This window comes from Lepidochelys kempii, chromosome 14, assembly GCF_965140285.1.
Source record: "Lepidochelys kempii isolate rLepKem1 chromosome 14, rLepKem1.hap1, whole genome shotgun sequence".
In the NCBI taxonomy this organism is placed as follows: Eukaryota; Metazoa; Chordata; order Testudines; family Cheloniidae; genus Lepidochelys; species Lepidochelys kempii.
The window spans coordinates 47420869-47436733 of NC_136393.1; the positions used below are offsets into that span (position 1 = coordinate 47420869).

General features: G+C 47.1%; 1 protein-coding gene across 1 annotated transcript; it reads left to right on the forward strand.

The window, feature by feature from the left end:
- The first annotated feature begins 1014 nt into the window (after window positions 1-1014).
- On the forward strand, window positions 1015-15508 carry LOC140897541 (killer cell lectin-like receptor subfamily F member 1). Its single transcript, XM_078848381.1, has 7 exons — window positions 1015-1026; window positions 1474-1558; window positions 1655-1753; window positions 2164-2328; window positions 6593-6747; window positions 8166-8278; window positions 14965-15508. Exons 1-7 carry the CDS (start codon window positions 1015-1017, stop codon window positions 15080-15082), a joined length of 747 nt encoding a protein of 248 aa, XP_078704507.1. The 3' UTR covers window positions 15083-15508.
- The last annotated feature ends 357 nt before the right edge of the window (window positions 15509-15865 follow it).

A 15865-nucleotide genomic window follows, 5' to 3' on the forward strand; every position in this document is an offset into this window, starting at 1 on the left:
CTTTTGCACCTTTTCCTATCAACATTTATTATTATAGGTTATTGTGACATTTAATTAACTTTCACACACTTCTCACAATTAGGGTAAATTTGTAGGCCTAGTTATCACAGCAGCACTCACATGGCCATCGTGCATCACAAAAGATGAAGTTTGGCTGGGGAGCCTGGTCCATCAGGGCTGCACAGAAGTTTCTGGGGGCCTGGGGCAATATTTGAAACTGTGACTCCCCACGTTTCTGTGTTTCATCCAATAATCATATTGTTCCACGGGTTTGGGGACACACTTAAACATGATGCCTGGGGCAAACTTCCATTTTTGGCACCCTCTCTGTGTGGCCCTGCAGCCCATGGAGGAGAATGGGGGAATAAGGCACCCAAACTTCACTTCTATGAGACACCACAGTGGGTGGCATTTCAGAATCAAAATACCAATAAATAAATAAATTAAATAAAAAATCAATTTTCTGCAGAAAACAAACACTTTTTTAGCAAAAAAAATTTAGTCCCGAACCCAGTTTTCTATCAAAAAATCAGTTTCGATGGAAAATTTCTCAATCAGATCATTTACAAACTAAGGCCCCAGTCCTGCTAACACTTACACACATACTTTACTTTTCTCATATAAGTGGTCCTTTTGAAGTCAATGGGACTACTTACGTGTTAAAAGTTAAGTGCAGGCACAAGTATTGTCACCTTGTCACTAAGGTGTGCTTAGTAATAGTAGACATTTGAGCCTGGTTTGTTTTCACAATGGAGAAGAATTCAGTGACATGGAGGCTGGGTATTTTCTCAGTGGAATTTGTTTATTTACCCTGTGTACACCGGTCCTGGAACAGAGGTGGTCACAAATGGCATGCAAACAAACCCCTCTTTCAGGAATCTCAGCCAAAACACCATGCCTGGTTCCCAGGAAGCAACTCTGCCCCAAGTTGTGACTCTAGTTAGAGAAATTAAGGCAGAGAGCAAACTCCCCTACTGGTGCAACAGCTCCCCCACAAAGAACCTATACCGCAAAATGAACAATAGTGTAACATTTCTTCAAAGTGTTCACACATTGAGAAAAGGAATATGTATGACTGTGTGTAACAGCACCACCTGGTGACTCCTGACATAACAGTATTTATAGGATTGCGATTTAAATAGGGTCAAAACACAACAGGTGTATTTTGAACATGAAGGGAAAGATAGAGGAGAGGGAGGACAAGGGGGATGGTCACAAGGACACAAGGTGATATGTATTAGCTAGGTTAACAATTTGGAGGCTTCGTAGTTGTTGGTTTTAAATGAAGTAAGCTATATTAATGAATCATTAACAGGCCACTTGCCTAGCTGTTATTATTAGGCAGTTTACCATGGGTATCAGGTTACAGGGGGAACGTAAGAAAGGATCTGAAGCAGGGCAGAGCAGTGGCTGTGTAGAATGATTTCAGGGGGGGCATCCATGCATAAGGAACAGCGAGGGGAAAAGGTGTAGAAGTGCTTCTGGGAGAAATGTGTGAAAGAAGCTGCCATCGGCAAAGCTGCCCCTAATGTTATACGAAGAAGAGTGGAACTCCCAGGTAAGGAGGCTGGGACAGGCTCCAGAGAAGAACAAGTTTCATTGTTATTTCTCACACTGGGACTGATGGTGTTTCGCCAAACATTGCCTCTTACAGGTTCCCCTCCATGTCCCTGGTGGCATCGCATCGCTGTAGGGGTCGGATGGACTGGGAACATCGTCCTGACAATAGCTGTGATAGCACTGGGGGTTTGGGGTAAGTAGAGCCAATCTATTTATCCATTTGGGCTTCATGGTGCTCCATGAATTCACTTCTCATTCCCAAATCTGAATGATATTCCATTCCTGATTCCTGTCCATTTGCGAATGAAATCCTAGGCATTACATCATCACCCAGGTCAAAATGTTACAGGAACAATGTGCAGTTAAGAGCTGGATGCATGAAACTCATATGATCCAGCTAAAACAGGTTCACTGTTACATGTGGATGGGAAGACAGAAATGCACCTATACTCTGAAGTGAATGGGATTCCCTCCTCCTCTGTCCCTAGCCTAGCTGTGATGGATACTACATTGTTTGATTTTACACCTCCCATGATTGTTTTTTTGATCCCTAAATAGCTGCAATAGAAGTGATTTTTTATTGACGCTGATGCTGTTTTGAAGTTTCCCAGTTGCATGTCTCTTGTGAAGGAAAGACCAGAGGAACTCTGAATACATCGGAGAATAATGAAACCAGAATCAACAGCAGCACTGCATGCTCCTGCCCAGAGGATTTCCGGTCTCGCCTGAAACCAACTCTATGTGAACCCCACAATGACAGCTTGGCAGGTAACCACAGCTCCTACTGTCCCAGAGCCATGAGTCACTCTCCCTTAAAGAGTTTGCAGCACTCTGGCTGTGACTGAAAATCCAGGCACCATGTTAAAGGGACACTGTCAGCTTTACTGAGGCCCCTTTATATACAATATTCCAGTGTTGCGATCCCCAAGCATTCAAAAACCATGAGTCAGGCCCTAAAAATCATGAGATTGGCTTATTTTAGAAAAATTATACATTTTGGGTTCTTTATGTTTGCCTTCTGGTTTCTGAGCCTTTAGGTTGCACTTGGGTCCTGCTGTCAGGCTTTTCTCAGAATTATGAGGACTAGAAACCTTCTGTAATGAAACTGAGATTCTCACATAATCCCCTGACTCCAGGAGCTAGGACGTAAAAGAAAACACCAAACTTCACAAGATGTGTGATAAAAATATGAGAGATGGCAACATTGCCAAAGTGACAGTGTAAAGGGGGCTAACCATGGGAGTAAACTTTTTCTTTTTTAATCAAAGAGTTTGGGAGGCAGAAGGTTACTTCAACAAAAACTAGAAAAATTCAGACGAAAGAAGTTTCCTGTGAAAAATTTCATTTTGAAGAAAGGCAATTTTTTGCCAGTCAACTCTACTCATAACTGTAGCAGGGAAAACAATGTTCAGACGACAGGGTGATTTTTAAGTAAATGGAATGTTTTTTAATGTGCTCTAATGCTTTAGGTGTGGTAGTGATGTACTATACACCCAAAGATCCTCTGTCTTTTTTCTTTTCATGAGTCCCAGTTGGTAGGTGCAAGGTAAATGTTGTGGCTGCCTCTTTCTGTACCAGTAGGGTTATTTCATTCTCCCTGTCATCCTGCTCTTCTTTGTGTATCTTCACCTGTTTCCCACCCTATGTTTAGATTGGTAGCTCATTGAAGCATACCTTGTCATACTACGTGCACGTGCAACACCTACCACAATGGGGTCCTATCCATTGTTGTGGCCTCTCTGTCCTACTGTAATACTAATATTCATTATTATTGATTTGTATTGCAACAGTGCCCAAAGGCTCAGCATTCAGGGCCCCATTGTGCGAGGTGCTGTAAAAACACATAATAAAAAGACAGTCCCAAAGCCCCAAAGAATTTACAATCTAAGTGAAATTAATAATTCTCAGCTGTTTGTGCAGAGGATCAGCAGTGACATCTAGTGGTCAGAGTAACTCCCATTGCCAGAGCATAGACAGTTTTAATAATAGTGTAATAATACAATTTCTGTAGAGATTGGATCACAAAGTGTTTTTCAAATTATGTAATACTCTCAGGAATCATTTCCCCCACTACTGAAATGCAGCCACCTCTGGGGTGAAACTCAACAGCTGTTTGTCTTAGGCAAATGACTGAAGAAGAATTGCATAGCCTGTTGGAATTGCAGAGGGTGTTTTAGAGAGGCAAACTGAAGTCACCCAGGCTGGAATCTGAACAGGTTCAGACCTCCCAGAATTCAAGAACAGCCAGATGACTGGAAGGTAGCTAATGTAATGCCAGTTTTTTAAAAAGGCTCCAGAGGTGATCCTGGCAATTACAGCCTAGTGAGCCGGACTTCAGTACTGGGCAAATTGGTAGAAACTATAGTGAAGGACAGAATTAACAGACACATAGATCAACACGATTTGTTGGGGAAGAGTGAACATGGCTTTTGTCAAGGGAATTCTTCAAGGGAGTCAACAGGCGGGTGGATGAAGCTGATCCAGTGGATATAGTGTAGCTGGGTATTCAGAAAGTCTTTGACAAGGTCCCTCAACAAAGGCTCTTAAGGTAACTAAGTAGCTATGGTGAGGTCCTTTCATGTATCAGTAACTGGTTGACAGATAGGAAACAACGAGTAGGAATAAATGGTCAGTTTTCACAGTGGAGAGAGGTAAATAGTGGGGTCCCCCAAGGATCTGTACTGGGACCAGAGCTGTTGAACATATTAATTATTTGAAAAAAGGTGGTGAACAGTGAAGTGGCAATGTTTGCAGACGATACAAAATTATTCCAGATAGTTAAGTCCAAAGCTGACTGTGAGGAGTTACCGAGGGATCTCTCACAACTGGGTTACTTGGCAACAAAATGGCAGATGAAATTCAACATGGATAAGTGTAAGGTTATACACATTGGGAAAAAAATCATCCCAACTATACGTATACACTGATGGGTTCTAAATTAGCTGTTACCACCCAAAAAAGATATCTTGGAGTCACCGTGGATAATATGAAAGCTTCCACTCAATATACATCAGTGGTCAAAAAGGCTAACAGTATGTTAGGAACTATTAGGAAAAGGATAGAAAATAAGACAGAAAATATCATAGTGCCTCTTTATAAATCCATGGTGTACCTTGGATACTGTGTGCAGTTCTGGTCACCCCATCTCAAAAAGGATGTAGTGGAACTGGTTCAGAGAAGGGCAACAAAGATGATCAATGGTATGGAACAGCTTCCATACAAGGAAACACTAGAAAAGATTAGGGCTGTTCCACTTAGAAAAGAGACAACGGGGTGGGGGTGGAAATGTGATAGGACATGAATGGTGTGGAAAAAGTGAATAGAGAAGTGTTATTTACTAGGGCTGTCAAGCGATTAAAAAAATTAATCGCGCGATTAATGGTGCTGTTAAACAATAATAGAATAACATTTATTTTAAATATTTTTGGATGTTTACTACATTTTGAAAGATATTAAATTCAACTTTCAGATAAAGAGATTGCACTTCAGTACTTGTATGAGGTGAATTGAAAAATACTATTTCTTTTGTTTCTCATTTTTACAGTGCATATATTTGTAATAAAAATAATAATATAAAGTGAGCACTGTGCACTTTGTATTCTGTGTTGTAATTGAAATCAATATTGAAAATGTAGAAAAACATCCAAAAATATTTAATACATTTCAATTGGTATTCTATTGTTATAAGTGCGATTAATCACGATTAATTTTGTTGAGTTAATCGGGTGAGCTAACTGCGATTAATTGACAGCCCTATTATTTACCCTTCACACAAAACAAAAACCAGGGGTCATCCAATGAAATTAATAGGCAGCAGGTTTAATACAATGAGAGGAAGTATTTTTTCACACAACTAAACTGTGGAACTCATTGCCGTAGGATGTTATGGTGGCCAAAACTGTGACTGGGTTCAAAAAAGAAATAGATCCATCAATGACTATTAGTCAAGATTGTCAGGAATGCAACCCCATAATTGGTGCGATGCTGAACCCCTGACTACCAGAAGCTGGGAGTGGAAGTTGGGTGGATAACTCCGTAATTGCCCTGTTCTGTAAACTCCCCAGGAAACTCTGGTATGGGCCACTGTCAGAGACAGGATACTGAGCAAGATGGACAGTGGTCTGACCCAATATGGCATCTTTTATGCTCTTAATTACCTGATGTGGACCTTGCTTTTAGTTCTCAGCTGAACCATGGCAGTAGCAGTGGTACAGTGCCCCCTACTGCCAGGCTGGGGCACTGGGTTCAGTTCTGCCCTAGTAGGTGGTGTCCCTCCATCTCCGTCTCAGTCATCAATATTTGTTTCCACACTGATTTTCCCATGAGGTCTCCCATTGGAGTATAGACAGAGCCTGTCTCTGTTCAGCTTTTATGATCTCACATGACCAAACCTCAGTGAACTACATTTACTGCACCAATCCAGAAAATCCCACCCAGTGATTCCTGCATAGAACCTGGAACTTGTGACTGAGTTAGAGCAGATCTTTAATAAGAGAGCAACTCTGTGTAAAGACTTCAGATGAATTCTCTTCTCTCTGCCCTCCCAGCTCTGCCAGCACCGCTCAGTCGTGACCTACAGCATGCCTGCCTGTTTGCATGCTGACCTCTGAAAAAAGCCCTTGCCAGTACATTGCCTTTTACTCAGCTGTAGGGGAAACTTCAGCAATATCTAGAACCATTGCAAACCTTGTTCGTGAAAAATATGAAAAGAAATGACAGTTTGATGTCCTTTGAAGGAAATGGAAAAGTGAAAGTCCTCCCCCTCTTTTCCAGTGGGGGGAAATGTTAAGAGTAAGTGTTGATTTCCCCTCCAAAAGTGAATTAAATCTTCTCCCACCCCACAGAAAATCAGTATTTCCATTTTGAGTCCCCTCCCCCCATCAAAAAATGAAAAATGACACCAAAATAAAAACTTTTATTTTGGGCAAAATGGCATTTTGCCATTAAAAACCAGCTTTGAACAAAAGTTTTCAGCCAGCTGTAGTTTGAATTTTCAGAATTGACGACACCCTGTTCCCATGTCTCCCTCCAGGGGGCTCCGAGTGCAGACTCTGCCCCAAGGACTGGCTGCTGCATGGGGACAAGTGCTACTGGCTGTCTAAAGAGAGTAAAGACTGGACTGGGAGCCGTGACGACTGCTTGTGGAAGAGCTCTCACATGCTCGTGATCCAGAGCCGGGAGGAGATGGTAACATAAAATACAGGCTCATCAAACTCCAGCTGGAGAGAGACGTGTGTCACTAGTTACAATCCCAGTGCAGCAGGGTTTATCCAGCCTGGCTCTACCCCTTCTTCCCCATTTCTCCTTTTCCCCCCTTCTTGGGCATCTGGCTGATTAACATACAATTCAGAACAAGAACCCCAGAGCTTTTCTACTCCAGAGTTCCCAGCTGGCTCCTGCAGGCTTTGCACCACCTAAGCCATGTCTGAGAGCTCAGCAGAGCCCTTCTGCATAGACAACAAGGAGTCCTTGTGGCACCTTAGAGACTAACAAATTTATTTGGGCATAAGCTTTCGTGGACTAGAACCCACTTCATCAGATACATGGAGTGGAAAATACAAGAGTAGGTATAAATACATGAAAAGATGTGAATTGCCTTACCAAGTGTGAGGTTAGTTTAACGAGACAATTCAATTGACAGCAGGATACCAAGGGAGGAAAAAAAACTTTTGAAGTGGTAATGAGAGTGGCCCATTTCAGACAGTTGACTCCCAGTCTTTATGGGAGTTGGAACTGCAGAACTGGAATTAATTTGCAAACTGGACACCATCAGATTAGGCCTGAATAAAGACTGGGAGTGGTTGGGTCATTATAAAACCTAAACCTAATTTCCCCAATACTAATTTTCCCCTACTGTTACTCACACCTTCTTGTCAACTGTCTGAAATCGGCCGCTCTCATTACCACTTTAAAAGTGATTTTTTCTCCGTTGGTATCCTGCTGGTAATTGAATGGTCTCCTTAGACTAACCTCACACTTGGTAAGACAATTCACATCTTTTCATGTATTTATACCTGCTCCTGTATTTTCCACTCCATGCATCTGATGAAGTGGGTTCTAGCCCACGAAAGCTTATGCCCAAATAAATGTGTTAGTCTCTAAGGTGCCATAAGGACTCCTCGTTGTTTTTGCTGATACAGACTAACACGGCTACCACTCTGAATTCTGCATAGAGCTACTCACAGAAGCCCCCCTACTCCATCAAATCTCTCTCTGCCTTGACTGACCTCGGGCTGCCCTTGTAGCCCCACCAGGCCTGGCTCCTGGTCATCTGCTTCCATCACCTGAATCTCTCAGACCAGGGATACCTAGTCACAGGTGAGGCTGAACCCAGGACTCCCTTAAAGAGCCAGCTCACCCTGTGACACCAAGGACTGGTACTGGTGTTACCATGCCTGCACAAAGAGAGCCACATTTCCCAGCAGCTGCACTGGGACTCTGCCCGCCCAGGGGAGAGAGTGAATTAGCTCAGGTGCTGATGGGTTCTCCTGCTGCGTTATGGGCAGAGCCACTGAAGCCAAGAGCAGGCATTTGACGGGAGCACTAAGGGAATTTGAGCATGTTACAGCATATTCACCCCACCCCCTCTGCTTTGCCCTTCACAGGCTTCCATACAGAATGTTACACAAGGTGCAAATAGTGTCTGGATTGGACTTAAAGTGACACCCCCAGGGGGGAAATGGACCTGGGTGGACGGTTCCCCATTAGATCCAATGCTGTAAGTGCTGCCTGATGTTTACTGTTTGATAGATGTTTGGGAAAAGCACCATTGTATAAATTGCTGATGTTAAATGTCCAACGTCTGTCTAAGGCCTGATCTACACTTAAAAGTGTTACCAGCGTAGCTATGTTGGTTAAGAGTATTTTGGCTGTGCCAGCAAAGGCCCTAGTGTAGCTGCAGTTCTACCAATATACCTGTGCTTACAGAAATGTAGCTTATGCCGATCGGGGGAACTGGCATAAGCTGCAGTGGTAGAAACACTGAGGTCTAGTCTACACTAGGGAGGGGGGGATCGAGCTAAGTTACGCAACTTCAGCTACGTAAATAACGTAGCTGAAGTCGACGCCCTTAGATCTACTCACCGCGGTGTCTTCACTGAGGTGAGTCAACTGCTGACGCTCCCCCGTCGACTCGGCTTGCGCCTCTCGCTCCGGTGGAGTACCGGAGTCGACGGGAGAGTGCTTGGCGGTCGATTTATCGCTTCTATACTAGACCCGATAAATCAACCACTGCTGGATCGATCACTGCCCGTCGATCCAGCGGGTAATGTAGACAAGCCCTTAGATATGGATATAGCTGTGTCCACACTACAGGGTTTCCAATATAACTGCACCAGAAACACCTCCTAGTGTAGACAAGGCTAAGGTGCTGATCTGGCTCTGCTGTGTTCCCCTGGGCTCTGCTCCTCTCTCTGGTCTTTCTGCTCCCAGTGTTAGATGCGGGGGAGGGGGAAGAAATTTGACGATTTCTCTCAGGCACCACCCATTTGTGGGGTCACAGTGAGCTGCTGCTCCTAGGAACTTGGGCAGATTCTTATCCCTTGATCCTCCCTCTCCTTCCTTGCATTAGAACAGTGGAATTTATCATCATTGCAGATCTGCGTTAACGTCCCACTGAGGTGTATGGGGCAGCTCCCCCCCCACATTGTTTCTGGGCTTGTCTAGACAAGCAGTTGGTTGGCAGCAGGCTGGGCTCTGAACCTACCTCAGTCACACAAGGTGGCCATAGACTGACTGCCCTGTGGACTCTGCTGTTGTGCACTAAAAATTTCCTACCGGGTTTTCAGTGGGCAGTCAGACTGTCCACACGGCCAGTGAGCACAAGCTAGATTTACACCCCAGCCTGCTGTGCCGTAAGGGCTAGGTTCACAAACAGACTTTTATGGGATGGGACGCTGAGTGTATCAGCACCTACGTTTTAGGCACCAAGAAAAATCCCTGGGATTCTCAAAGCCCGCGTTAAGTGCCCAGACTCCCTTGTACAATGCATGGGGAGTGACAAGCACCTCACAATGCGATTCACAGAAACCAGCACACTAGGTGGGGAACTGCCTGAGCTAGCCAATGGGAGATGCCAATACAAGAGGCCAACCACTGCCTCTCTCAGGGAATTAGGTGCCTAAGTATGTCTACACCAGTGGTTCTCAACCAGGGGTCCGTGTCCTCTTTGGGGGATGGGAGCTGGTTTCAAGGGGCTGAGGGCCCTTGTGGCCGAAGCCTGGTGCCTCCGTGGGGCTGAAACCAGGAGCTGAGCCTGGGGGCTGAAGCCTTGAGCCCTGGCGCTCCCCAGGGGGCTGAAGTCGGAGCCGAGAGGCTGAAACCTGGAGTCCTGAGCCTGCAGGGCTGAAGCCTGGAGCCCCCAGCCCCAGCGCCCCTGAACTCCTGCGGGTCTAAAGATTGGAGACCCAGTGCCCCTGCCAGGCTGAAGCCTAGTGCCAAAGGGCTGAAATCCAGAGCCACAAGTCCTGTCCTCCTGCATGGGGCTGAAGCCCGGAGTCGTGGGGGTGAAGCCTGGAGCCACAAGCCCTGGTGTCCCTGTGGGGCAGAAGCCCTGAGTTCCCTGCCCCGTGGGGCTAAAGCCGGGAGCCCTGAGTCCCAAGTCCCATGGGGCAGAAGCCCCGAGCCCTGGCAGCTGAAACCTGGAGCTCCCAGCCCTGGCCCCGATCACCGCTCCAGCAGCTGAAGCCCCGACCCCCGGCCATGGAGTTTTTAGAGCATGTTGGGGTTGGGGTTCAGAAAGTAAAATGTTGAGAATCCCTGGACTACATTACAAGTGCTACAACTGCAGCATTGTCTACATTACAGGGCCACAGTGGAGTAGACACTTTCTACAGCAACATTAGGGGCTTTTTCATCGCTGCAGTAAAGCCACCCCCTCGGAAGGCAGTAGCTAGGTCAATGGACTTGATCCAATAGAAGATATTTCCTCGCCCACCTTGTCTCTCTAATATCCTGGCACCAACACGGCTAGAACAACACTGCATCTAACCACTGTCTGTTTGACAGGTTTCCTGCTTCGAATGTACTTGGAACAATTTTTTGTTAGTTTTTGCACCTTCAGCAAGTTGTTTCTCAAACTGTTCCTTGGCCTGCTTTCTTAAACATTTACAATTCACTTGCCAGAGTTCATGCTCCTTCCTATTTTTCTCATTAGGATTCGACTTCCAAATTTTAAAGAATGCCTTTTTGCCTCTAATGCCCTCCATTACTCTGCTGTTTAGCCATGGTGGCATTTTTTTGGTCCTCCAACTGTCTTTTTTTATTTGGGGTACCCATTTAGCCTTGGTCTACACTACAAACTTGTGTCAGTCTAAGTAAGTCACTCAGGGATGTGAAAAATCCAGCCCCCGAGCGACACAGGTACCGACCTAACCCTGGGTGTAGACAGCACTACGTTCATAGAATCATAGAATCATAGAATATCAGGGTTGGAAGGGACCCCAGAAGGTCATCTAGTCCAACCCCCTGCTCAAAGCAGGACCAATTCCCAGTTAAATCATCCCAGCCAGGGCTTTGTCAAGCCTGACCTTAAAAACCTCTAAGGAAGGAGATTCTACCACCTCCCTAGGTAACGCATTCCAGTGTTTCACCACCCTCTTAGTGAAAAAGTTTTTCCTAATATCCAATCTAAACCTCCCCCACTGCAACTTGAGACCATTACTCCTCGTTCTGTCATCTGCTACCATTGAGAACAGTCTAGAGCCATCCTCTTTGGAACCCCCTTTCAGGTAGTTGAAAGCAGCTATCAAATCCCCCCTCATTCTTCTCTTCTGCAGGCTAAACAATCCCAGCTCCCTCAGCCTCTCCTCATAACTCATGTGTTCCAGTCCCCTAATCATTTTTGTTGCCCTTCGCTGGACTCTCTCCAATTTATCCACATCCTTCTTGAAGTGTGGGGCCCAAAACTGGACACAGTACTCCAGATGAGGCCTCACCAATGTCGAATAGAGGGGAACGATCACGTCCCTCGATCTGCTCGCTATGCCCCTACTTATACATCCCAAAATGCCATTGGCCTTCTTGGCAACAAGGGCACACTGCTGACTCATATCCAGCTTCTCGTCCACTGTCACCCCTAGGTCCTTTTCTGCAGAACTGCTGCCTAGCCATTCGGTCCCTAGTCTGTAGCTGTGCATTGGGTTCTTCCGTCCTAAGTGCAGGACCCTGCACTTATCCTTATTGAACCTCATCAGATTCCTTTTGGCCCAATAGAATCATAGAATCATAGAATATCAGGGTTGGAAGGGACCCCAGAAGGTCATCTAGTCCAACCCCCTGCTCAAAGCAGGACCAATTCCCAGTTAAATCATCCCAGCCAGGGCTTTGTCAAGCCTGACCTTAAAAACCTCTAAGGAAGGAGATTCTACCAACTCCCTAGGTAACGCATTCCAGTGTTTCACCACCCTCTATCCAATCTTCCAATTGGTCTAGGTCCTTCTGTATCCTATCCCTCCCCTCCAGCGTATCTTGATGGGAGCGCTTCTCCTGTGGCCATAGCTACCGCTCTTGGGGAGGTGGATTGACTACGCTGATGGGAGAAGCTCTTTGGTCAGTGTAGGTGGTGTCTTCACTGCAGCACTATAAGTGTAGACAAGCCCTTAGTCTGAGCCTCTCTTACGGTGTTTTTAAGTAGCGTCCGTGCTGCTAGGAGGCATTTTACACTTGTGACAGCTCTGTTTAATTTCCATCCAACAAGTATCTTCTTGCTTAGGTAGCTCCCCTTTTGAAGTTAAATGTAACTGTCTGGGGCTTTTTTGGTATTATCCACCGTACAGGGATGCTAAATTTAATTACTGACAAGTATCAGGGGGTAGCCGTGTTAGTCTGTATCCACAAAAACAAGAAGGAGTCTGGTGGCACCTTAAAGACTAACAGTTTTATTTGAGCATAAGCTTTCATGGGTAAAAACCCCACTTCTTCAGATGCATGGAGTGAAAATTACAGAGGCAGGCATTATTATACTGACACACGAAGAGAAGGGAGTTACCTCACAAGTGGAGAACCAGTGCTGACGGGCCCAATTCGATCAGGGTGGATGTAGTCCACTCCCAATAATTGATGAGGAGGTGTCAATTCCAGGAGAGGCAAAACTGCTTTTGTAATGAGCCAGCCACTCCCAGTCCCTATTCAAACCCAAATTAATGGCGTTAAATTTGCAAATGAATTTTAGTTCTGTTGTTTCTCTTTGAAGTCTGTTTCTGAAGTTTTTTTGTTCAATTATAGCTACTTTCACATCTGTTATCGAATGTCCAGGGAGATTGAAGTGTTCTCCCACTGGCTTTTGTATGTTACCGTTCCTGATGCCTGATTTGTGTCCATTTATTCTTTTATGTAGGGACTGTCTGGTTTGGCCAATGTACATGGCAGAGGGGCATTGCTTCAGAATCAAACTTCAAAGAGAAACAGCAGAACTAAAATTCATTTGCAAATTTAACGCCATTAATTTGGGTTTGAATAGGGACTGGGTGTGGCTGGCTCATTACAAAAGCAGTTTTGCCTCTCCTGGAATTGACACCTCCTCATCAATTATTGGGAGTGGACTACATCCACCCTGATCGAATTGGCCCCGTCAGCACTGGTTCTCCACTTGTGAGGGAACTCCCTTCTCTTCGTGTGTCAGTATATTTTTGTCTGCATCTGTAATTTTCACTCCATGCATCTGAAGAAGTGGGGTTTTTACCCACGAAAGCTTATGCTCAAATAAATCTGTTAAATTTAATTACTGTGTCACTGTTACCAGGCAGTTCAGCTCCATTCACCTCTTGGGACAGATCCTGTCCTCCACTGAGGACTAAATCAGGAATTGCCTCTCTCCTTGCGGGTGCCCGGGCCAGCTGCTCCAAGCAGCAGTTCATTGATGGGGGCTAAAAATCATCTCTCTCCATCCCATCCTGAGGTGACATTTAGTCCCTCTGCTCCAATCACTCTTTAAATTATTTATCCTCACTGGAACATACCACTTAGCTCAGTGGTTAGAGGCTGCTCCTCCTTCTCCTCCTAAGAGGTAGTAGACCCCTGTTCAAATCCCTGCAGCCACAAGTGGACTTGAACTGGGTGTCTCTCACTTTTCAGGTTTGTGCCCAAACTCCTGGGCTAAAAGTTACCAGGGAGCGCTTGATCCTCCCTTCCATTTTGTAGGAGTTCACCTGTGGGGCTCAATCTGGTAAGTGGCCTTTGAACATGCAGTACCGGCTCGGGGCTCACAGGCGCGTTAGGTGGAGGAATGTCTGTCTGCTGCTGGCTCATGCATCATGCTGGGGCTTAGGCAGCCAGCAGCCTAGAGGGAGGCAGCAGCGAGGCAGCTGACAGGCAGGCACACAGGTGCCTAGGAAACCTTGACTATGAAAATTGAGGCACTGAAAAAGTTTAGGTGCCTCAAGGGTTTGGTTGCAGCTGAGCCAGGGTTTTGGACATGGTTCTGGGATGTAGGTGCCTAAAGTGGCTGTTAGGCTCCAGGAGTGATGTAGCCTTCCCAAAAGTGGGGGGCCCCTCCATGGCCCAACTCCTGCCCCTCCTCTTCCCCCAAGGCCCCACCCCAGTCAAGCTGGAAGCTGGAAGCAGGCCAGGGAGCCCAGGCCCCTCCAACTGCCTGGAGTGGGAGGGGGCCAAGAGCAGCCCCCGGCGGGAGTCCCCACCCCCCAGGCTCCCCACAGCTGCCTGCACTGCTCTTACCCCGACCTGGCTCCGTCCAGGGGCGGGGCCTTGGAGCCACAACCCGGTCATGGTAAGAGCTGCGCGGGCAGCTGTGGGGAGTTGTGGATCCTCTACCTGCCCTGGGCGTGGAGTCCGGGGTGGCAGGGATACAGGCCAGGGGCTGCTCTTGGGCCCCTCCACCCCTGGCAGGTGACAGGTCCGTGGCTCTCCACAGCTGCCCAGGCTCAGGGTTTGGAGCTTTGGTGGGATTAGGAGGGCAGGGGCCATGCTCATGGCGAAAAGTGGGAGGGTCATGGCCCCCTGGTCCCCCCTGTTCTGGCACCCCTGTTAGGCTCTTAAATCCCTTTGTGAACCCAGCCCTAACCGTTCATCTGGACAAGTCCTCAGGCTTCCTGCAACCATCTGTTACCCAGATCACGTGGTGCAGATTTCCACTCTCCCCTGAGACTCAGATTTGGTTTTTAAAGGAAAGCCGAGATGCGGGAGCTCAAGGTGGCTGCTTCCAATAAGAAAGTACCAGATCACTGACCCCTGAGATTCAGCCTACTCCATTCCTTGCCAGAGACCCCCTAGCTCCTCTCACCTCCAGGGCTGTCTTTTCGACTTAAGCTCTGCAGAAAAGTTACAGAGATGAAGGACAACACCAGAGCCAAGCTTCCCATTAAGAGTGAGGGGGAAGAAAGACTCACCTCTAGGCCTTTCCTTGTTACAGGGACCACAATGACACTGACTCTCTCTTTAATTTTGCAGCTTCTTAGGCTCTACTGATGGGAACAGCTGCGGGTGTATAAAAGGCACCCAGATTCTGTCTGAGACGTGTTCTGCTGTGTTCAAATGGATCTGTCAGAAAGAAGCTGCTGTGATATAAACAGTCAGGCTGAGGATCTTTATTTGTGTATCTGTAACATGAAATACTGGTGTTTAGGCTCCCGGGGCGGGATTGTGGCTTTAGACAAAGCTCTAAGCCGGGGGCAGAGCAGAACCCCAGGAGGCATTGGGACTCAGGTACACCTCGCAGTCACAGTTCCTCCCCTCGGTCCTTCTTACTGGTTTGGGGTGTTGAGTTGTAATTTATAACTGTCCTAAACCTGGAAGAAATTACTAACCCGTGATGCTTCCCAGGGCAGTGAGGCATCTCGTGACCAGAGGTGAACGTAAGCCAGCACGGGCTGGTACGGCATACCGGTAAGAAAGTGGCCGCTGGTACGGGCCGGTACACAGCCCTGCAGCAGTGCTTTAAGCACCGTATCGGCAGGGCTGCTGATGAGGGGCGGGGCAAAAGGGGCAGCTGCCCCAGGGCCTGGCAATTTAAAAGGGCCTGGGACTCCAGGCAGCGGCCAGAGCCCCAGGCCCTTTATGTCGCCACCAGAGCCCCGGGACTCCTGGCCACCGCTGCCATTACCCTGGGGCTCCGTCAGTGATTTAAAGGGCCCGGGGCTCCAGCCGCTGCCATGGTAGTGGTGGCCGGGAGCCCTGGGCTCTTTAAATCGCTGCCGGGGCCCTGGGCAGCGCAGGGTGGGCAGCACTGAAGGGCTGGCTGGGGGAGTCTGGCCCCAGCACTGCCCCTTCCACCCGAGGCCTCGCCCCTTCCAGGGGCCCAGAGCCACACAAATATACTGACACAGGCCCACCTTGCCCAGGAGCCCGGCTG